The following is a 23,467-nucleotide window of genomic DNA, read 5'->3' on the forward strand; positions in this document are numbered from 1 at the left end:
TGTGGGAACCTTCCATGCTTGGATATTTGTTACCTTCTCAAGAAAATTATATCACATGTTCTTGTACTCCATCTCTCATGTCTGATCATATCATTTCAGAATTGGAACTGTATTTGGTCATCTTGCGCCTTTACCAAATGGGCCTTCGGCTGATGATCCTATACTTGCACTTCTCACGGTTTTTTGGCCCATGCTGGAGAAACTTTTTATGTCCGGACACATGGAAAATGGTAGTTTATCTACAGCAGCTTGCCGGGCTCTTTCACAAGCAATTCAATCTTCAGGTATGAGTAAAGATCTGTAACTGAGTTGTTCTTGACAGGTCATGAGACCTTCTCTCCACAAAATATATAAATAATGCTTCATTTTGTTTGATTTGCAGGCCAGCACTTTGTGACGGTACTGCCCAAAGTACTCGATTGCCTTTCTACAAATTTTTTGTTATTCCAAAGTCATGAATGCTATGTCAGAACAGGTAGGGTGTTTGATTTATGATAACATGCAGTCTGCTCTTGGAATTAAAATGACTTATCTGCTTCGACACAAATATCTGACCATAAATGATGTGCCACTAGGTTAATTTATAGTTCAGAGGACCGCGGTGTCAGTCTGTTTGAAGAAGCAACTTGAATCCTGACAAATTTCATAGTGGTTTGCCTGAGAACCATATACGCTAGAGTTCCACATTGCTCAGAAATCGATCTATAGAAGCATGATTCCCTAACTCCTATTAGGCGCTGCCGATAATTATGATCCTTCTGTGTTTCCTGGTTTTTTGGGCTCTAATTAAACCCTTGAATAAAACAAGCCCAGGTCTACTTAGAAGACGTCAGTCCTTAAAGGCCTCTTGCAAATTTCACTAAATCCATCAAAAGATTTACTAAAAAGTCAAAACTGAGAATTATAAATCTAAAATCAGACTAATAAAGATTCTTTCTCTTTGTTGCGCATGCATCAACAACCCATGCAAGATGATTCAAATGATGCTTCTATTTGTCATGCAAAGAATGTGGTAGAAATGTTAGATTATAGAATTAAAAACTATCAATTATAGAGGTTCTAGTATATCTTTGCATTTGTTTTGCTTATTTTTAGCACAAAATAGAGAGGATGCATTTAAAGATGAAGAATGTTATTGAGGTGCATTTAGAATTGGTACTTGATATTTGTTTAGAAGCAAGGTACAAGAAAACTAAACATATTGGATTTTGACAATATTAGTTGATGTCTTGTACTTGTCAAGTTGTCAATAAATTCTTGTTGCCTTAGTTCAAAATATTTTTAGAATTCATTGTCAGCTGTTATATCAATATGGTTGAGTAACGCCAAGGGGTTGGCCCAAGCGGTGAAGGCCTTGGTCTTGGGGTATCACTCTCTTCAAGGTTCAAGGTTCAACATCTCATGGGTGCAAACAATCATTTGGGGCCACACCTCCCGGTGAAAAGCCAACGATTTAATCAGTTCCGTGTAGGGAAACAAGGGTGTGGTGCACGAGACCGAGGTTTACTCTACAGGGATGGGTCCGAAGGGCCTTGCCTTGAAGAGGTTCCTTAACATAAAACAAAAAAAAATATCAATATGGTCAAGTCTATTTCAGTTATGAAAACAGGACTTCTTGTGCATGGATGCTAGGAAAATGGGATAGACTTTTGCACTCGTGCGTTTTTAATAATAAGCTTTGATATTACTTGGAAAAATATTGGGATACATCATGAAAATTTTGAGATATCATGATTTTGAAAAATTCAACAAATGGAATCATGCAACATCAGAATAAAATATTATGATGCCCAAATTTCTATCCCATGCTATCATATGCTTTTTTATAAGTAAAATTTTGGTATAATTAATAGGCGTAGCCAAGTGCACAGGGTGTATACAAGAGAAAACATGTAGCTAGGAAGAAGATCCTATGCTATCATATGTTAAAAAGATTTTATAATATACAAGCTTCAGAATTTGCATAAATATTATTTGGTTGTGTTGCCAGCTTTTGTTGGTTTCCATGGACAACGTGATTACTGATTTTCCTTTCTTTTTGGTATACCATTCATTTTCAGCTTCTGTTGTGATTGAAGAATTTGGTCACATAGAGGACTATGGTCCGTTATTTGTCACCACCTTTGAACGGTTTACATATGCAGCATCAGTAATGGCTCTTAATTCTTCGTACATATGCGATCAAGAACCTGATCTAGTGGAAGCCTACACAAATTTTGCATCCACGTTCGTTCGGGGATCTTCTAAGGTTATGTACACCATTCTTTTTATTCATTTCCTTCTTCAGGAAAAAATAAATCCTTCCACAGAAGTGTCGAAATTGAAAGGATTGTGTTTGCAATCACACTGTTGAAAATTTTGGTTATTTGATGGATTTCAGGAAGTGCTCACTGCATCTGGTTCCCTTCTTGAAGTTTCCTTCCAAAAGGCGGCCATATGTTGCACGGCTATGCATCGTGGGGCAGCACTAGCAGCAATGTCATATTTGTCTTGTAAGTATAACAAATGGCTTTTTTGTTTTTTTTAAAAAAAAAAGAAAAAAAAAAAAGAACAGCATGTTTTACACTTTTTTTTTTTTTTAATTTACTATCACCCTTCTAGTTATCATATCTTGGAAAAACCAAAATGAAATTAATTACATTTTAGTGTTTTCAAAGCCATATTTTCAATTTTCTTTAAAGCTAATTATATCTTAGTTCTCTTGGTTTTCTCTGTACTTTCTCACCTCAAGTACTAGCTCAACTTATATGAAACCTTAGTTGTATGTGATCCACATGCTTAAGTGTTGAAGTTGATGGATAATATTTCAAAATTAAGGGATATCTTGTCTATCATTACTTTTTTTTTTTTTTTTAAGTAAACAATTATATTGATATGAATAGGCATAGCCTAACAAAATGGTATACAAAAGGTCACACATATTTAGAGAGAAGTAATAGAAACAAGAAAATCATGAAAATCGAGGCCACGACAATCTATAGCTGCGGCCCAAAGAAAAGAGTACTAACAAAAAATAATCTAAGTTCTTTTAGTGAGTGCTCCTTGTCTTCAAATGTCCGGTCATTTCGCTCCTTCCATAGGCACCACATGATACAAATCAGGACCATTTTCCACATCGCTGAGATTTGTGGGAGACCTCGTAGATTCATCCAGCTGGCCATGAGCTCTGTCACTGTGGCAGGCATAACCCAAGCTAACTCCATTCTATTAAACACCTTATTCCATAACGTTCCAGCCACCTCACAATGCAACAGTAAATAATCCACATTTTCACCATTTTTCCTACACATACAACACCAATCTACTATGATCATTTTACGTCTCCGTAGATTATCTGTCGTCAAGATCTTACCTAATGCTATTGTCCGTACAAAAAATGCTGCTTGGGAGACCCCTTGTTTCTCCATATCTTTCTCCATGGGAATTGCGTATTCTATGGTTGTGTAAGCGTCTTACAGAAAGAACGGACCGAGAATTTACCTTTACCTGTGGGTGTCCACCACATCTTATCTGCTCCTTGGATTCTCGGCATCATGGTGCATAGAAGACCGAAGAACTCCTCAATGCTGCCAATTTCCCAATCTTGGGCGGCTCTAGTGAAACTCACGTTCCATTGGACTAGATCCCCAAATAACTCCATGCAATTAGCCACTGAAACATCTTTCTCACCTGCAATCCTAAAAACTGATGGGAATGAATCCTTTAGGGCTTGATCTCCACACCACAGATCAGTCCTGAATTTTATTCTAGATCCATTTTCCAACACCAGCCTAGTATGCCGATTAAAGATCCCCCACCCACTTCGAATGTGTTTCCAAATTCCCACTCCATAAACCCTGTGAACCTCCCTAGTGCACCCCCCCCTCCCCCCAAAACATGCCTTCATATTTGCAATCAATCACTGACTTCCATAGGGCTTCTGGTGGACCAGTTTCGTATTATATCTCCACAACCATTTCCCAAGCAAGGCTTGATTGAAAATCCTCAAATTTCTAATACCCAACCCACCCGAAGAGACTAGAGAACATACCTTATCCCACTTGACTAGATGATACTTGAATTCTTCTCCTATCACACTCCAAAGAAAATCACGATACAACTTCTCAATACAGTTTGCCACACTTGCTGGAATTGAGAATACAAATAAAAAATACATTGGTAGATTAGAAAGAGTACTTTTGATAAGGGTAATCCTACCACCTTATGAGAGATATGATCTCTTCCAACCTGTCAATCTGCGTTCAATCTTCTCCACCACTGTATCCCAAATCAATATAGATCTTGCAAATGCCCAAAAAGGAAGGCCAAGGTAATTCATGGGCAGAGATGAATCCTTACATCCAAGGATACTAGCCAGCTACCGGATGTTGTGAACATTGCCCATTGGCACCAATTATGATTTATCAAAGTTCACTTTTAACCCAGATGCCGAAACAAAGTAATAATGACCTCAATGTTTGAATTTGGTTTTGTTATGCCTCACAAAAAATCAGTGTATCATTGGCAAACAATAAGTGAGATAGGTTAGTGGTGCCCCTATTAGGGTTACCCACCGAGAGTCCCTCGATAAAGCCACTGTTCACCAAGGCTAGAATCATTTTACTAAATGCCTCAACGACAAGAACAAATAGGAGTGGAGACAAAGGATTTCCTTGTCTTAGACCTCGAGAGTAATTAAAGAAACCATTTGGGCTGCCATTCACCAATACTGAAAAACTCACCGTTGAAATACACCATTGAATCCACGAGCACCATTTCTCCCCAACACCGCACCTCCCAAGCACAGAGTAAGAACTCTCAGTTAACATGATCATACATCTTCTCCATATCTAACTTGCATAGGATTCCCAGCTGGTCAGATTTTAGCCTACTGTCTAAGCATTCATTAGCAATGAGGACTGAATCCATAATTTATCTATCTTTAACAAAAGCATTTTGGGGTTTTGTAATGATCCTCCCCAAAACCTCTCCTAAGCGATTGACAAGCACCTTAGAAATAATCTTATATATCCCATTCACAAGGCTAATGGACTGGTAATCCTTCGCCTCTGTGGCCCCAATCTTCTTAGGAATGAGTGCTATAAATGTGGCGTTGAGGCTTTTCTCAAATTTCCGGACTGAAAAGAATTCTTGGAACACTTTCATTAAATCCGTCCTCACCACATCCCAACAAGTTTGAAAAATTCCCATGGAAAAGCCGTCGGGGCTAGGTGCTTTATCTTTGACCATGCTCCTTACCATGCTGTGGACCTCTAGTTCCTCAAAGGGCTGCTCCAGCCACAAAACCTGTTGTGGATCAATGGACTCAAAGGCTAGTCCATAGAGTTTTGGCCTCCATCTCACTTGTTCAGAAAGTAAGTGTTCAAAAAAATTCCACAATATGCTCCCTAATCACAAGAGCCTCCGTACAGTCCACTTTGTCTATTTTCAACATCTCAATGGTATTAGTTCTCCTATGGGAGTTGGCCACTCTGTGAAAGAACTTTGTGCTGCAGTCTCCTTCTTTCAACCATAAAGCTCTTGATTTTTTACGCCAAGAGATCTCCAATAACACACCCTTTTCTAATTTTGCCTTTAGCTCAACCTTCCGAGATGCTTCCTCCATAGAAAGAGCCCTCCCCTCCCGAGTCCTCTCTACCTCGTGAAGCTCCTCTAGTATGGACTTTTTACATTCTCCTACGTCACCAAAAGATTGAGTATTCCATAACTTTAAGGTTGTGTTTGGATGTTGAATCGAGTTGAGTTGAATTGAGATGATAAAATACTGTTAGAATATTATTTTTTAATATTATTATTATTTTGGGATTTGAAAAAATTGAATTGTTTATTATATTTTATATTAGAATTTGAAAAAGTTGTAATGATAACTTGAGATAAGTTGAGATTGGTTTAAGAACCAAACGAAGCCTTAAATCATTTTTTAGAGCTTTCAATTTATCTGCAAAAATGAAGCTAGGGGTGCCATCAATCTGATAAGAATCCCACCACTACCTCACACTTTCCACAAAACCTTCAGTTTTCAGCCACATGTTTTCAAACTTAAAATACCGACGCCCTCCCTGAATACCTCCACAATCTAGTAATAATGAGAAATGATCCGAGCATAGATGAGGTAACCTTTTTTTTTATAAAGCTCTAGATATTGAGTTTCCCACTCTGGTGATACTAAAAATCTGTTCAATCTAGACCACGTATGATTATTGGACCACGTATAAGCACCACCCATGAGAGGAATATCCATCAAACTCAAGTCAAAAAATACACTCCGAAAATTCTTTCATTGCTGGTCGTAATCTGCTGTCACCAGACTAGGAAACCTTGTAACATTAAAATCATCACCTATGCACCATGGTAAGTTCCGCCAGCTATGAATTCCAGCAAGTTCTTCCCATAACATTCTTCTACTGCTGTCCATATTCGGTCTGTAAATACTAGCAAAAGCCCATAAATAGTTATCTTCAACATTCCTAAAGAAACATGCCACAATATACTCACCAATAAATTCCTCCGATTTCTCCACCACCCTTCTATCCCACATCACCAAAACATCTCCTGAGGTCCCGTCAAAAGCAAGATAACCCAATCCACATAAGTACAGCTCCATAAACTCCATACAACTCTCATGGGGATAAATTTCAGCTTGGTTTCCTGTAAGCACACTATGTCTGCCTTCCACTCACGAAGCATGTTTTTCACCCAAGGTCGTTTGTTTGCCTCATTGAGCCCTCGGAAATTGCTTCATAAAAATGGAGCTGACCCCCGCCCCTTAGCTCTTTCTATACTTGAACTTGAACTACCCTTATAGTTTAGAGACCATGTTAGCCTCTTTAGCTCCCGTTGTTTTTTAGAATCTGACTTCTTCAACTAGCCATGTCCAACTTCTTAGTAAAGCCATGAATTGTTCCTCAAAACCCTCACACAGTCACACTCGATTCCAACACAATGTTGGATCTCCTTTACTTTATGCAGCACCCACACAGAGACACTATCTTGGTCTGGCAGCAGGTACTTTAGAGGTATCGGATCCCCCCCCCCCCTCCAATCATTCTCTATCTCTGAAAATAGGACTTGGGCTACTTCCAAAGGCTTTAAAACCATCGTCGGCATTGTTGCCAGCGGAATCTTGAGAGGAGGCTCAACCCCTTTGTCAACGGCGTTGTCTGTCCAAGATTGGCCTGAGAATTGACACACAGCTCTGCCATAGCGACATTTTCTCCAGTACGTTATCTCTGGCGAGTTTTGTGTCTTCCAGCGATGTTATCACCGTTGTCTCTACCTGCTGGCTCACTGTCGCAACTTCTCGGCCGGAATCGAGGTCTTCTCTGACGTCTCCCCCTACTCCCTCCCGCCGGTGGATGGGCCAGCGTCTCCTCCCCCTCCAGCTCTCCACACGGGCTGGGCTTCATGGGCTGGTTAAAGTTTGCCTTTGCCCTTGAAGGGCCCCACAGGCTTTGGCCCATTGCCCTTAAAAAATATCTTGTTCAATTTTTGGTAAGATTCGCACTTAAGACCTAGCACAAGTTCACTCCAGACTAAGGCAAACAAACTACTTTTAGTTCATCTATAAAACTGCTCTGAGAACACATCCAAGTTTTGTTACAGGAGGGTGCTATACTTGCTTCTTGGTAAGATTTACCCAAAAGTAGAAACCTGTTTCTAATGGAAAGTAAAAGATTGGTGCTTTCTGTTGTGTATTTGTGTATGTTGAAAGCCTAGCAGTTTAAAGCACAGAAGAAAGTTCATAACTGCAGACAACTGCCGGTTTTTTATATGTAATATATATGTCTAAAACTTAAGCCCTCCACTAAACTTGGAAAACATATCATAGGTTGCTACTATTTTTGTGATTCTCCTTGAATTTGGTGTTCCTTCTGTTATGCGGTTGACCTTTTCAAGACATTAAGCCATGCTCTATTATTTTTGCTTTTACCTAAAAAAAGTGTGGCCAAAAAGTTTCTTGAATAAGTTGAATTATCTTTTTGGACTGGAGTTTATTCAACTTTTCTTCTCAAGACATGGTGTTTCTGCTCTAATGTTGAGAATTTTAGGTTTCTTGGATGCGGGTTTGGCCTCTTTGTTGGAGTGCATGACTTGCATTCCTGAAGGATCGTTCAGTTCCATGGCAATTCAGGTCATATCTCATAGTGGCGAGGGACTTGTATCAAATGTGGTGTATGCTTTACTTGGTGTTTCAGCTATGTCTCGGGTAAATACAATGCTAATTCCTTTATATACATGTGGATAGAGTAAAAGTTATCAAAGGTGGGTTTGAGGGGCTTACACCTGAGCCCCCCTCAGAATGGTTACTGGACTAGGACTGGGCTGGCTAGACCCCTCATAATGACCATGACTCTTCCAAAATTTGGAGAAACCCCCTTTTGCCCTAAAAAAAGAGATCCAACCCTCTTGTTTCACTTGCAGCTCACGGGTGTGCTGGGACGTGTGTGTATGAATTGGGTCTTAACATTCAGTTTACCATTTGCTACCTTTTATTTCTTGGCACCACTTCTACCGTATACTTGAACGATAATGATTAGGTAGCAACTGATGGGATGCCTTCTATTACTTATTTGAACTGCTACACACCGATAACAAAAAAGAGCTTTTTTTATTTGAGCTTCTACAGTGTTATCGTCAAATAAAAGTTTTTGTTTATTTAAACCTCAATTTGGATGAACTTGAAATTGGAGAGCACTGGTTCTTATAACTGTTACTCACACAAGTTGCTGCATTGGTTGAGTACCTTCATGTGATTTCAACTCAATTACATTGCTCTTAGGCATGTTAAGGAAACAGTTTGACCAATGTAGTGGCTCATAAGTATGTATTCCCTCAAACTCCAAGATAATCAGTGAGATGCCCATTTGCGTTATTGATCAATTATGGCTTTACAATTTTATGGAATTCAGTTTAGAAGTTATTTGCTACTCCCTCTTTATAGGTTCACAAATGTGCGACAATCTTGCAACAATTGGCAGCAATGTGCAGTTTGAGTGAGAGAACAACCTGGAAGACTAACCTTTGTTGGGAATCTTTGCATGGATGGCTACACTCAGCGGTCTGTATCTCTCTTTCACTGTGTGTTGTGTCCATATATGTATATATTTGTGTGAGTGCATTTGTGTATCTGAACTAGAAAAGAGTAAACTTGGCCTACGAGAAACAAATTAATTGGGGTTGTGTTTTCTGCCAAATGGGATGTCTTTCAGTAACTTAGATCCAGCTAAATGGTGGCAGGTTCACTTTTGAACTCATGCTGCTGAACATTATTACCTATAATCACTTTGGCTAGCACTTTTAAACCGCTTCTCAAATCTTTAATGGTAATAAGATTTAGTCATAAGATTTATCACCAGAAAGGCTTGTTTGTTTTTGTTCCTGGTATACAGATCATGTTCACATCCAGGTTGATGTTCAGAATAGGCTATTTTGAACCCAACCTGAAGCTGGTCCTTTTTCAACTATGTTTTGTATCCAAGTGTTGGGCTATGGCACCATTCCTTCAGAGGAGGTGTTGTTACACGTTAGTTTTTCCCAAGAAAAATGTAAGCAAGCAAACACAAACCATTTTAGAGCATACTCAATTGGGCTGCCTGTGTGAGCTTCGCAGGAAATTAGTGGTCTTTGAAGAATGTATAACAAACCAGCCTCCGGAAATTGGAGGTTGAAATTTTATCATTTTCCATTAACTTGTTGCCTTTTGAGATTGGCGTTTTGTACGAGTGTATAATATTCAAGGAGATGCTTTTTGTAATAAAGGTTCGTATAGACCACATGATTATTGTTGGGAACTTACACGTGCACAGTTATGTAAATTGTCAACAAGTAGTCGAACGCACGGCTACTCCTTATTTCAAAATCTCGTAAGGAGCTTTATTTATTGCATTGGTGCATTTATGACGGGGGAACCATCCCATGACAGAGCTCTTAGGACTCACCCATGGAACCTAAGCTCCCGGGGAGACTAGAACAACAACATACCTCCATGGCCTCCCACTTAAATCACAGTTTGATCCCAGGGGGAATCGAACCTGCGACATGGGACTCATGCACACAAGTTTGCCCTTACCACTTGGGTTACCCACGGGTGGGTAAAGGCGTTTCATCTTGATACATTCTTTTGTCTGCAGAAGCAGAAACCTTCTAGGATTTTTAGCGTGTAATCAGCAGCTGCTTGCTTTGCTTTTATGATGAATCTCCTGCATTTTGATCTGGAATCTCTGTTTCTTCTCTTTAGTTTTAGATTATGTGACTGCTTGAGTTATACAGGTTCATGCACTTCCAGTTGAATATCTAAATCAGGGGGAAGCCGAATCTCTAGTGCCGGTTTGGCTAAAAGCTCTTGCTGGAGCGGCCTCAGACTATCTTGAGAGCAAGAGCTGTGATGGTGGAAAAAATAATTATGGGCATATGCAAGGGAAAGGGGGAAGAGTTCTAAAGCGACTGGTCCGTGAATTTGCCGATAATCACCGGAATGTCCCAAATTTGACATGACTCGCAAGTTCTGTTATGTTGTGTACAGCTGATCCAGTTTGCAGCTTCAAGAGCCGCCGGGGCCTCCTTCCAGTAGGCTGACAGCACCTCTAACATTTGTTGTAAAAGGATGGCTTGCTTAAAAGGTTGGTCAATCTTGGGGCCCATTATTTGAGCAATGTCCCCCACATGTTTTGATTCTTCTTCTATAGTCTTGTACAGTATCATGTCCCCAATTTTGTTATATTCCCCAACCAAATTAGAATTTAGTCTTATTATTTATTAACCAATTTTTTTTCTATGCCCTGGGCTCCAGAATCTGTTGGATGCCTTGGCTAGTATAGCTCCAAAGTGGTGCACGACAATCTCTAAGGGCTATTGGACTGGAGGATTTTTCTCTTGAATTACTAGAGGTCTACTTGTAAGAAACTTCTTGCTAAGACCGGCAGGATTAGTTGGGACCCTGTTCCAAACACCAGGTGCCAATAAAACGAATAGTACTAGTAGTAGTAATAATAATAATATTAATAATAAAAATGATAATAAAATAGTAACAATAATTCCAACAACAATTTTAGGAGTGGTAATGGTTTGTTTAATAAATGAGTTGAAAGTGTTGAAAGTTCAGAAAGGTGAAACTATTGTCTCTAATTAGACTTGCAAACAAGGTTGTTATGGCTCAAAATTTGCGAAAAGGTTCTTAAAAGTACTCTAAAATCTGAGGTAGAGGGTTTTCTTTTCTGTAAATTCAGTTTAAAGCTGAGTCTGACCTCATCCAATTATATCTCAACGGATGCAGATTCTCCGGTCGACTAATTCGAATGGAGCTAAAGAGGTAGACTAGCTACTAAATGATTGCCATGTTTAACCATAAATCAACACTCCCTATTGTCTACAACTGCCACATTACAACACTTCATCATACTATTCAATACAAATGTTGTAGAAAATAAATAAATAAGTACACAAAACAGCCAGCAATAAATGGTTGACTTCTACTGTCCATAGCATTTCTCCCTGATGGTTGCATCTGTCAAATTATAGATACTGAGAAGGCTTGAAAATGCATGCAAAATCCAAATTCAATAATAAATAAAGGGAAATGATGTTCCCACAGACAAGCCACACAAAAGTCACCGATTGGCTTTTTTTTTTTTTTTTTTTTTTAAGTGGTTAAGTTTTTTTTTAATGATTTTTTTAAAAAATGTTTAAAGAATTTAAAAAATATATATTTGAAAAAAAAAAAAAGAAGAAGAAGAAGAAGAAAAGTTTAGCCTTACCCCTCCTCCTGTCCCTGTGCCGAGCTTACCACTTTTTCTTCGACCCAGCATCTTCAGATTTGAGGCTTGGAAAATGATCACTGACATTCAGTTGCTTCACAGTCAGTCTTTTGAAGGATCCATAACGAATCAAGGCAAAGAAACAGATCATAATTAAAAATTAATTAATTTTTCCTATATTTTACGAATTTCCTCGGTCACTGAATTGTGCAAAGTGCCAGAAAAGATCTATGCATGAAATGATGAAACAATGCCAGCCACAGAAGTGAAAAAGCTTCCCTAGCTAATCTTTTTAAGTATGCAGCGTAGGGAATTACATCCAACTCCTATTTGAAAGAGAGAGAAAATCCAGCTTCAATAATTCTCACCCTTCTTCAAGAAGAGAAATTCCCTTGAGTAGTAAAAAGTTAGACTTGATACTTCTGTAGCTGTGTTTCACTCACCTGACAGTTGCAGATGATGTTTCTGGCTCATCCCTTATGCTGAGTGCCGATAATGGTTTTGAGAGGTACCACAAAGCATCAGTTTCATCACAAGTACTACTTGGGTCAACTGGCCATTTCATTGGAACAACCAAACTCCTGTAAAAGTGATGAAGGGTGCATGGGATCAGATTCAGCACAAGTATTCGCTTGATTCGAGTTCTATGTTTAACTAACAAATTAATTAAAAGAAATTAGAATAAAAAAAAAGTAGTTCATATTGATTGTTAGAAGAAATTACAGATAAATTCATACCCGTCAACTGATCTGTGTTTGCACTTTTGCATCTTGTCCACTGTGTAACTTCCAAATAAGATGTCAAGATGCTTTGCAAGTTTTATTACATCAGAAAGTGGCACAACATCCCAAACCTTCATAACCTGAATGTAGTTTCCTTCCTCCTTGAGTATATCTACAGTCCAGGCCAGATAGTTTTCGTCGTCCTTGACATTGTAAATTTCCAGTAGTTGAGAAGAAATCCCATCGAGGACAATGAGGTCTCTATCCTCTTGAGGCTGACGCCAACCACTTGCAAGCTTTGCCAACATAGATAACACTTCCTGACGTATCTCTGCATCGCTTATTCTTGCTATAGATCTTCCAAAATCATTTTTGAAGGAAATCTGTATTTCAATCAAGGTGATAGTTAGCTGCAATATCTAGAAACCTCATCATATTGTGTCGAGATTTCAAGAACTATTAGAAAGTCATAAAATCCAGTTTATAATGTTAAGAGGCATTAGAACAGCTTAAGACATTGTATGTACCTTCCATCTGGCTTCTCTGAAGAGCAGAGAGTCGTTACTGAGTAAAGTATCAGGCTGGTGCTCCACCAAGGCAGCCATAATAGCCTGAGACAAGCTCTTGTCCTCGTCTGCATTGTGGAAACACTTCCGTTCCTTGGCATCAAGGACCAGTTTCTTCCAGATAGAGTTTTTGTGGAGTAAAGTAAACCCATTTCCCAGTATCCAAAGGCAATACCTATAGAATGAAATCATTTCGTTTGGTTTGCTTAAATACCCAAAAATTTTGAGTTGCAACAGAGTCTGGTATATACAAGTAGTAAGTACCTTGCACGAGTCAGTGCCACGTTTGCTCTTTGTCGGTTGGAAAGAAAACCTATAGTTCCATTCCCATTACATCTTACAGTAGAGATAATCACCACATCTTGCTCACCTCCTTGGAATCCATCGACAGAGCGAACATCGACAGAGAAGCCCTCATTAGAGTATGTTGAGTATTTTTTGAGTTTCTCTTCAATCGCATGAACTTGAGCCTTGTATGGTGATATGACTCCTATACTAACCTTGTTCTTTGTGTGAACATATTCTGGAGGAAAAGAGGAAAAGATGAAGGAATTCATATACATTTGTTTATGAACTTTTCTACCAGCGATATAATTCTTATAATTTTTTTGAGAAATAAGAACCGATTAATAAGAACAAAAACATACGTTTAAAAAGTTTGGAAACGATCTCGGAGACAACGGCAGCCTCAACCATATTCTTGGAGCTGAAACCACCACCAAGCTCCTCCTTTCCTTGAGCTATACTTATAAAAGCGTAGGAGCCGTACATGTTGCCCTGAAGGAAGCGTTTTTCGAAGCATCTTTGTTGAACATTTGGACCATCTGAAATCTGGTTGTCATAGAACTCCCTGTTTGGAAATAAGCTGATTGATGGATGCATCCTGTACTGGACATCAAGAAGGTGCCTATGGTGATCCAACATGACCAGTCTTTCGAACAAACTCCTTCCAAATTCAGCCTTCTCGGATATCTAAAAAGTGCACGTTCAAAATATGTAAGCAAAGTGCATGGTAGATGTTCAAAAGTTGCAGAGATGACGGAACTAAGGACCAAAAACAAAGAAAGAAAGAAATCAATAAAAACCTTGCTTTTAACCATGGCAGGGAGTTGCATCTCATCCCCTATGAGAATTGCATGGCGCAGACCAGATAGTTGTAAAGGAATAGCTGATTCACATTCCTTAAGTTGGGCAGCTTCATCGATGACTAAATATTCAAATGGTGCCATTCCTTCTGTGTGTAATTTAGCAGAGCTTGATGCAGTACAGAACACTAGACACGCATTTTCCAAGCACATGTTTTTTATGCCATAATTTTCTGTTAAATTTGGAAGAGAAAACGTCAGAGAAAGAGATCTCAGTAAGCGCAGACACTGTTTGCTTTCGAAACAATTGAGAACTTGTGTTAACCCTTTGGCCACATCGACTCTGCCTAGCGAAACTTCAAGAGATTCCAGCAATTCCAGAGCTCTAATCATGTTCTCCACTACCTCTAACTGTATCATAGAAGTGGGCAAGTGAGTATACAAATCCACCATAAAAGACTTCAGTGGCTCAAAAATGGAACTAAATTTCTTCCTAAAGAACTCCTTAAATGTCAAAGGAGGAGCAGCATCATCATCCTTTACAAAGTCGAGCTCATCATCATCCTCGTCTGTTTCCTTCTTTATTTTTTCCATGTATATAATATACTCAAATTCAGGGTTGTTGAGCAAAGATATCATTGATTCTAAGCAATATTTCCATCCAGTCAATGGAGCAAAACACTTCCCAAGCACATAAGCACGATGCTCAAGAAACACGTCAAGAAGATCGTTGTGATCATCAATCTTCATTCGCTTACGATTCCCAAGCAAAACTATATCCCCAAGCCCATATGTGCCATACTCCAGCGTCTCCCCAACCAAACTCCGAAGCCGTGTTGCCACTTCCACAACTGCGATGTTTGTTGGAGCACATGTCAATGTCCTGCACTTCATCTTAAGGAGGGCAAGAAGTAAGAAAGCAACGGTCTTTGTTTTCCCGGTCCCTGGAGGGCCCCATATCAGTTTGACAGTGTTCTGATGATAGCAGTCCCTCATATGAACACAACTTAGAACGGCTGCTTTTTGAGAGTCATTTAGATTGTCCGCTATACAAGAAGGAACAGAACTGCATTTTCCTTTAGAAAAGCAAGTAGTGCAATTTTCATCCTGTAAGGAATAAACAATGGACAATCTTAAAAGAGAAGCTCATTAATTTTCCCACAAGGGTCAAGATGTAAGATGTGTATGACATTGAAGAACTAAAAGATTTATATTTCTTACAGCTGAATTGGCAGCTTGTAGCACTTGCTTAATAATGTTTGTGTTTTCTCCTTCCAGGTCCGAGTGCAGTGCTTTCCATATACGAACATTTGTAACCATGTTCATAAGATAAACTGCAAAAAGTGTTTCTCTCTTGTTCTTTCGAGCGTACTCTAGTTCAGTAAAGATGATGGACTTCGATGCCAGTATCGAAATCTTATCAGAATTCTCATCTCTTCCGCCATGAACATAAGCAATAAGATAGAATCGTCTGGGCCTGTTCAAATCATCAATGCGCTTTGGTCTAACATCTGTCAAGGCAATAAGGTCACCAACCTCAGGTTCATATTTTCCAACATCATTCTCAGTATCGGCAGCCCTCTTCAATGAAATCTCATAAAACAAGTCCTTGGGAGATTTGAATTCTTTTGCCATTTCAACAGAATCTATTTCACGAATAGGTGCTCGAGACAGTGCTGTCATGTTGGAAAACAAATCAGCATGCGTTTCCTCAAGTAATGGAGGAATGAATGACTTCATGTAATCAGCCATGGACGAGAATGTCTCTGGGATCCTTGTGACCTGACAGGGAATGATGTCACAGTTATGAGTGAAAATGTCATGAATATTCATGGGACAGGATCTACAAATGCTTAATTGTGAGTAACATGCAGAACATTGGAAGGAAAGTAACAACGCAGTACTTGTGAATACATAATTTGATTGATAAATAGCTAAAGCACTTAAATTCCTAGTTAATTTCTTGCCAATCTTATGTCAAATCTCAAGAATGCAGGAGTAAAATCACAATAAGAAAACCCTCTGAACTGGCAAAACAGGAAAGCAGTACTTCAACCGAACAATAGATTCCAATGAATCAACTAATATTTGGAAAAGAGAAAAAGTTTCTCGGTGGAAAAATCATCTTTTCTACGAGCATCATTCATTTCTAACAGTACCATGGAAAATCATGAAGTATTTGATGGAGGACTGACAATTCCACGATGATGCTCAAGTGGTATAAAATAGTAACTTTGAGGTGTTCTGGTCATTTCACATACCAATCTGTTTTTTTAATAAATAACTCATATTTTGCACTAAATACAGGTAAAATGAAGATCTTTACATGCAATTCGGAGAATATTATACGTATGCATGGAATATTTTTACCTGCTTCCCAACAGGTAGTACTGCTTAATTAAAGAGCAGTACCTGTTGGAAATCATCCTATTCCCAATCTAATTTTAAAGCCTAGCTAGAACCCTCCTCTGATGCTTGTGAATGGGTTATACGATCAGTACCTTTGGTCCTTAATTACTATCCTTTGCCATAACTTCGATTAAAAATATGGAAACACTAATAAATTATACGAACTCCATTAAGAAAATAACTATTTAAATTCATGAAAAACAAAATTAAACCACAAACCTTCTTTGTGTAAAGATCTTTATTGAGAACATCCCTGAGAGACCATGAAAACACCATTTCTATCAAGCTCCTGCCAGCAAGTTCTAATTCCTTCTTGGCATTCGTCCTCTCCATTTCTTAATTCTTGGTGACTTCGGTGTCTATAGCCGGCAAAGTTGCTAAAACACACTAATTCTGATTAGCAGATATTTATATATAAATGCATGCAAGCATGCATCCATACCTGTCCATATATTAAAGCCTTCTTTATATATATAGGCGAGAGGCAGAGAGAACTTACCACTGAAGGAAATATATAGGTAGGCTGAAAAAAGTAACACGCAGTCGACGTACGTACGTGTTTGTTCGATGCTGACCAACGTTAAAAAAAAATAATGTTATACGTAGTTGTGGAGTTCGTAAGTATCGTGCAATCGTTTTGAAAAAGAGTGAAATTGATTCGTATTAAAAAATTAATTTTATTTCATATAGATTTTGTATTTATTCACTTTTTTTAAAATGAGTGCACGATACTTGCATATTTACGATTGTAACTATCATTTCTCATAAAAAAAAAAAAAAAAAACCAATTCATAAATATCATCAAAAGCAGGACTTACAATCAAATGCATGCCCAAAAGAGTGGAAAAGAGTAGGGTTTTTAAAATTCAATCCTCGGATCGATAGACCTAAAGAAGACGTTGACTGCAAGAAAACTAGTAATTAACGAATTAATACTAGACCTGCATGCATGACTGTATGCACCGTACGTTTAACACCCTTTTCCATCCGTACGACTGACATTCACAGCTGGTTATAACCTGGTTATTGTAGACAGTTACCTTCCAAATTATAATCTATATTTCCTTTGATCTATTTATACATGGCTCGACGATGAACGTACAATATTAATGGAATCAAATGACGAAAAGTCTCAAAGAAAAAGAGAAAGAAAAAGAAAAAGAAGAAGATGGATGGATGAACAAACGTACAGAAGAGATTCTTAAACCTGCAGGGTTTTGGTTTTCCAAGGTTTGGGTTTAATTTGGCGGACTCTTTACCTCTTTCTACTTTGAAACTTATACTTAATTATCTTGGAAATGGAAAGGACACAGACGCCTGAAAGCATGCATTTAGGTGAGACCAACAGACGCCTGTTGGTCTTCTGATCTCTCCCTCTGAATATATAATAGCTAGACGGCCGTAAGTCTTTTATAACTCATTTAAATCTTGTACCCATGCATATTATTGTAATATTAATTGATTTTGCTTAATTCCCATGCAGCTTCTATTTAATTTTCATCAAAAGTAATTAACTAACTAAAGGATGTGTCACTGTTCACATTGAGCGACGGAATATATATAACTATATCAGATCTAGGTAGAGCAGAGATCAGCTAGTGTTGGGTACGTACTAGCTAGCTATAGGAGCAAGTACTGCATGCAAAAAGAGAAGCATCAAGTGCGTACGTATGTGTGTGTATATTTATATATATATATATATATATATATATATATACATACATACATATATATATATATATATAATATGGACGGTGCTAGCGGGCCCAGCGTTTACCGCTGCCGCTGGCATAGTGGCGTTCCGCTAGTTTAAATTTGTTCTTCTATTTTTTTAATATTTTTTTAACATTTTTCATTATTAAGAAAATATACAACTTATTATTAATAGTTATTTTTTTAATCATTAAATAAAAAAAATTAAAATTCTCAAACGGTAATTTTGAACAGTAATATTGAGGGACCTAGTAACATTTTCCTAAGCAAGTAGCATACATATATATATATATACTAGCAGTGTATGTACGTGCGATGCACGTTTGCCCTGTATTAGGTTATTCTAAAATATAAACATCTAGTGTAGAATAAGAGAATTTAATGATAAGGTCTATGAAGATAATATAATTAATTGTTTAAGTAAACTATAATTGTTTAAAGTCTCTGATAATAGATTTAGACAGACTATATGTCTAAGCAAGTCAGGAAAGTGAATATTACATAATTATTTTTTTGGTTACTGAAAGTAGAGTCTAAAACGACTAAATATTACATAATTGTTTCTTTTGCTACTGAAATGATTTTAGTTAATTAAAAATATTATGAGATTTAAATTATATTAAAAACTCTAATTATTTACATGATTTTAATTTTTTAAAATATTTAATAAAATTCTTTCATTTATTTTACTGTTTAGAACTGTTTATTACTGTAATTGTTTATTATTGTTCACGAGTAATGTTCAGTACTGTTTATTATTGTATCACATACTATAGCACTGTTAATTACTATTTATACTGGTTAGTAGTATTTATTATAAAAAAATCTTCACTGCCTTCTAACACTCTACACTCCATATTATTTTTAATTTTTATTATTTTTTTATCAAATATTTATTATATGTATAATAAATAGAAAATTTGAAATAATTTAAAAAGAATAAACTCACAAAAAAATTTTAAAAAAAAATATTAAAAATTTAAGAAATTCAAAAAAATATAAAATGTAAAATGTGATAGAAGTTGTGTAGTAAAATTCATTTATTATTGTGGTACTGTTTATTATTGTTGTATATAGCCGAGATAATTTATCATTGAATATTCACAAAATTATTATTTTATTTTACTTTTCAAGCATATTTTAGAGTATAAGTTTATATACAATATTATTTTTAATAAGTACGTACTCTATTTTATCAAAATATTTAATTTAAATTTCAATTTTTGAAATTTTTAATATTTCAATAATTGATTCTATATAATTATATAGGTAAAACTATAAATATTGATATAAGTATTTACATATAGAAATAGATTTGTTGATAAAGTTTTCCTATATAAAAATTCTATATGTAGCCACTTTTATGTTTTATTTGTACATTTTATTAATGTAATTGACTGTGTTACAATTTTTAATATTATTTTTGCTGCTAGTTATATTTTCTTGAATACATAAGATTTAAATTTTAAAAATTTATTTTTTAAATTAAATTATGTCATATAAATAATATATAATGTAAAAACCTTCAAATAATTTTTAAACTAATTCGAAATTATAATTTGAAACAGTTCAAAGTTCATGCAGAATAAATATTGAATAAATGACATTAAATAATTGACTTAAAAAATTCTAAAATCAATGAAGCAAAATAAATTATTTCAGTTATTAATTTACAGTATGAAATTAAGAAGTTAAAGGATCCATACTTTTGATACTTTTATGAGCAGCTTGTTGTTGGGATATCTTGTTTCCACTTTCAACTTCACGGAGTTCAACCTATGTAGAAAATTCAACAATATAATATTACAGTAAAAACAAAAGTATATTTGTAAAGGAAAGAAAAAAAAATTATTATTATTGAACATTAAATTGTAGGACATATAAATACTTAATAAATGTATTTAACACAATTATTTTTTCTTAAACTCTCTCTCTCTCGTAGGCGATTCCGCAGCACGGTGGTTCTCCTCCAGCGCTGCCCGGCGCCGCCGAGTCCCGGCTATCGTCACGGCCAACGTCGGCGTGTTCTCCTCACGCCGGCGAGCATCCCTGGCAGTTTCAATCTTCCCCACGCGCAGCCATGGTCTCCTCCGTGGAAGGAGAACCGAAATGGGTCTCTTTGATTTTTTTTGAGTTTCTGCCGCCGTACGTCGACACCGACGGTCACGACCACGACGGAGGAGTCCCCCTCAAGGCGGCGACCATCCCAGCCGCCTTCGAAGTGGGCCACGCGCAGCCCTCCGTCTCCCCCACGGAGACCGAACGGAAATGGGTTTCACCCATTTGTTTCACGTTACGCCGCCGTACGTGGCCACCGAACCTCACGACCACCACCGACGAGTCCCCTTCAAGGCGCCGACCATGGCACCCACCTTCGGAATCCCCCACGCGCAGCCTCCGTGTCCCTCACCGAAACCCACACGGAGAAAGAAGAAAAAAATATGCGAGAATTATTGATGAAAGTGTGTAGATCAGATATCTCATCTCTTATATGTAAAGATTAGATATTTATTTTACGTTTATCTGTATGTAACGATTAGATATTTTGAGTGTGAAAATCGGAGCTGGAAATCGGAACTGAACGAAGAAGAAAAACAAGACTAAAATCGGAACTGAGAAAAAACAACTGAGAAAAAGGCTGCTACTATTCACTACTGTTCATGTTTTATGCACGCTTTTAAGTTATAGGGTGATATATGCTAACTTTTAATTCCTTATAGTCCTCTAATTGTTCATTATTCCTGGCTTTTCTTGGTGAAATAGTTTCTCTCTCTCTTTGGGACCCTCAATTAATGGTGCTTTCAAGCATTATTTTCCTTTCTCAAACATATTAATTTACAGAAAGAATAATGCTCTAGTGGATAGCCTAGCTCGTCTCATTTAGAGCCCTGAGCACGGCAACTACTTCTTCTTAATCTCTAATTCATTTGTCTAAACATATGCTTGGTTTGCATGCTTTGGATCATGCAAGTCATGCTCTAACTTTTGGCATTGACTCTAGTTTTTTATTTTTTTATGGACTCTCTAATTTGAAATATTAATTTATTCTTAATTTTCTCTTTTCATTTTCTTTGAGAGCTTGGTTTTGAGATTTTAGTTGTAGGAAAATGCTTGTATGACTTTTAAATGTGCCTACCAAACGTGTCCATTCATATATTTAATTTTTTTTTTTTAATGGTAAAAGAATTGATTATTAGTAAATTTATATATATATATTTTTATTTTTTCTTAATGATTAAGAATGTTTAGAAAATACTTAAAAATAATAATAAAAGAAAAAAAACCATTTGCACTAGTGTGTATATTTGGAGTGCACTCTAGCATTGTCCTTAATTGTAATCTCATGCTCCATTTGTATATAGTGTTCATCTGTCATAAATGAGAGTTATCAATAAAATTAAGATTTTATCCAATTAAAAAAAATTAATTTCTTTTTAATACTTAAGTTTGGAGATTAAAAAAATATTTCGGAAATATTGACCTATTTTTTGAAGAAGAGTGAAGAAATTAATTAGTTCTTTAACCCTTTTATTTTCTTCCTCGATCGGTATTCCCTTGTTTTTCAAGCCTCAGTTTTTGGAACCCAAATTCTCGGAACCCAAATTCTCCTTCTTGAGAATCGTTATTATCTCGTTACTTTGCATAACAAATCTTGGATGGAAGGCTCATCACGCATGCATAGGTACGGAATAAATTGTCATGAGATGAAAATAAAATAAAATATTATTTTTTAATATTAATATTAATATTATTTTAGTATTTAAAAATATTAAATTATTTATTATATTTAATATAATTTTTTTTAAAAAAAATTATAATAATAAGGTAAAATAAGATTAGATGATTTATGTATCTAGATGGACTTCACTTTTTATTTTGCTTTCTGCTTTTTCTCTATCTATCTTTCGTCACTCGATCGGCTTCTCAGCTTTAGCAATACCTTAACTTTGCTAAAGCTATAAAGTGAAAGGCTTTACCACCGGCCCATTAGTTGAAAAAAAAACCGCATGGAATGCTCCATTAAGGAGGAGTAATGCAACGTACGTCGTACAGTTATTGTATATCGCTTAATCATTTTGAAATTAAAAAAATTATTATTAAAAAATTTAGCTTTTTATTGTAAATTTTATATATACTCTCTTTTTTTAAAGTAATTACGTAACATTTACATACTTTATAATTATAAATATTATTTCTCATTAAAGAGCCCGCGTGATTTTGGTCATCAGTGTACTCCATGCATTTTGGTCAGGTAATTAAACTCGTCGTCTATGATTTCTTTTATATAAATATATGTAAAGAAAAATAATTCTGTGTCGCTCCAGTTAGACCGCTTAATTTATTTTGTTGTGCCACGTTGCTTATTTAAAAAATAAAAAATATATTCAAAATAAAATAGCGTCCAAAAATACAAAAAGAGAGAGACAAACTTTAAGTTCCGTTTATCTCTTTTATGTATATATTTTAATTTTTTTAATAAGCCACATGGTGCCACCACGTCAATGAGGTAAAGTGAGTAGTATAATTGAGATGACGTAGTAGTATTTCTCAAATATAATTTACTGACTCTTTGTAATCTTTTATTATTAGTTTTCTCATTTCATTTTCATTAGGAACTTGGTTTAGAAATTTTAATTGTAATCTCATGCTCTCTTTGTATACGACACTTTTCCGTCGTAAGTTTATGCCAGAGTGCAGATTTCATGAGAAATCTATTTATCAGATATGATGATATAGTTTCTTCTGTCGTGAAATAAGCAAATATATTAGATCGTACCAATTTCCATGCACCTTAAAGAATAGCAATCAGCAATAAGCTGGCTGCCCTCATAATTAGGTAACCAAATTGATCTGCAATAGCTATAGTCGTTGCTTCCATGACCTTATAAATGCATCTCAGAAAATTAGCAATGATGAATGTGATTACTAGAGGTAATGTCCAGCATTTACTTGGGGGTGGAGCTTAAACTGATTTAACAAAACCTGGTTAATCCTCTGACAGCTATAATTCTATCCATTGCAGATATGGGTTAGCGTTCTTTTGGTTAATACAATAAACCTTCATAAAAACAATACATGATTGCCAGTTGTTCATTTCATCTGCAATTTGAAGAAATAAAAAAAAAAAAAAAAAAAAAGGTAAGGTCGAAATATGTATATTAGCCGATATGGTTGAAATTCTGACAAGTATAAAACAAGATACCTGTCTGTACCGGCTA

The 23,467-nt window shown here is 36.4% G+C and overlaps 2 protein-coding genes across 3 annotated transcripts in view; one reads left to right on the forward strand and one right to left on the reverse strand.

The window, feature by feature from the left end:
* Window positions 1–10,763, forward strand: part of LOC108988134 (transportin MOS14) — a 44,652-nt gene extending 33,889 nt beyond the window's left edge. For both annotated transcript variants that reach the window (XM_018961267.2, XM_018961268.2), the window contains exons 18-24: window positions 100–284; window positions 383–475; window positions 2,061–2,248; window positions 2,381–2,492; window positions 8,049–8,206; window positions 8,942–9,058; window positions 10,270–10,763. In XM_018961267.2, coding sequence (XP_018816812.1) covers window positions 100–284; window positions 383–475; window positions 2,061–2,248; window positions 2,381–2,492; window positions 8,049–8,206; window positions 8,942–9,058; window positions 10,270–10,494 — 1,078 coding nt within the window. In that variant the 3' untranslated portion in view covers window positions 10,495–10,763. The remainder of the gene's footprint in view (window positions 1–99; window positions 285–382; window positions 476–2,060; window positions 2,249–2,380; window positions 2,493–8,048; window positions 8,207–8,941; window positions 9,059–10,269) is intronic.
* A 365-nt stretch (window positions 10,764–11,128) lies between these two features.
* LOC108988091 (helicase SEN1) lies at window positions 11,129–16,993 on the reverse strand. The gene is made up of 10 exons (XM_035687966.1): window positions 16,755–16,993; window positions 15,348–15,908; window positions 14,127–15,233; window positions 13,689–14,013; window positions 13,306–13,564; window positions 13,003–13,216; window positions 12,491–12,858; window positions 12,197–12,334; window positions 11,754–11,833; window positions 11,129–11,503 (listed from the first exon to the last, which is right to left on the reverse strand). Exons 1-9 carry the CDS (start codon window positions 16,866–16,868, stop codon window positions 11,779–11,781), a joined length of 3,141 nt encoding a protein of 1,046 aa, XP_035543859.1. The 5' UTR covers window positions 16,869–16,993; the 3' UTR covers window positions 11,129–11,503; window positions 11,754–11,778.
* Window positions 16,994–23,467: the final 6,474 nt, after the last annotated feature.

Source organism: Juglans regia, chromosome 1, assembly GCF_001411555.2.
Source record: "Juglans regia cultivar Chandler chromosome 1, Walnut 2.0, whole genome shotgun sequence".
Classification (NCBI taxonomy): Eukaryota; Viridiplantae; Streptophyta; class Magnoliopsida; order Fagales; family Juglandaceae; genus Juglans; species Juglans regia.

Coding starts and splice junctions, on each gene's coding strand:
- LOC108988091 (XM_035687966.1), bottom strand. CDS start 16,868: ATGGAGAGGACGAATGCCAAGAAGGAATTAGAACTTGCTGGCAGGAGC. Junction 15,234..15,347: donor TACAAGCTGCCAATTCAGCT/GTAAGAAATATA, acceptor TATTCCTTACAG/GATGAAAATTGCACTACTTG. Junction 13,565..13,688: donor CGTTTCCAAACTTTTTAAAC/GTATGTTTTTGT, acceptor CTTTTCCTCCAG/AATATGTTCACACAAAGAAC.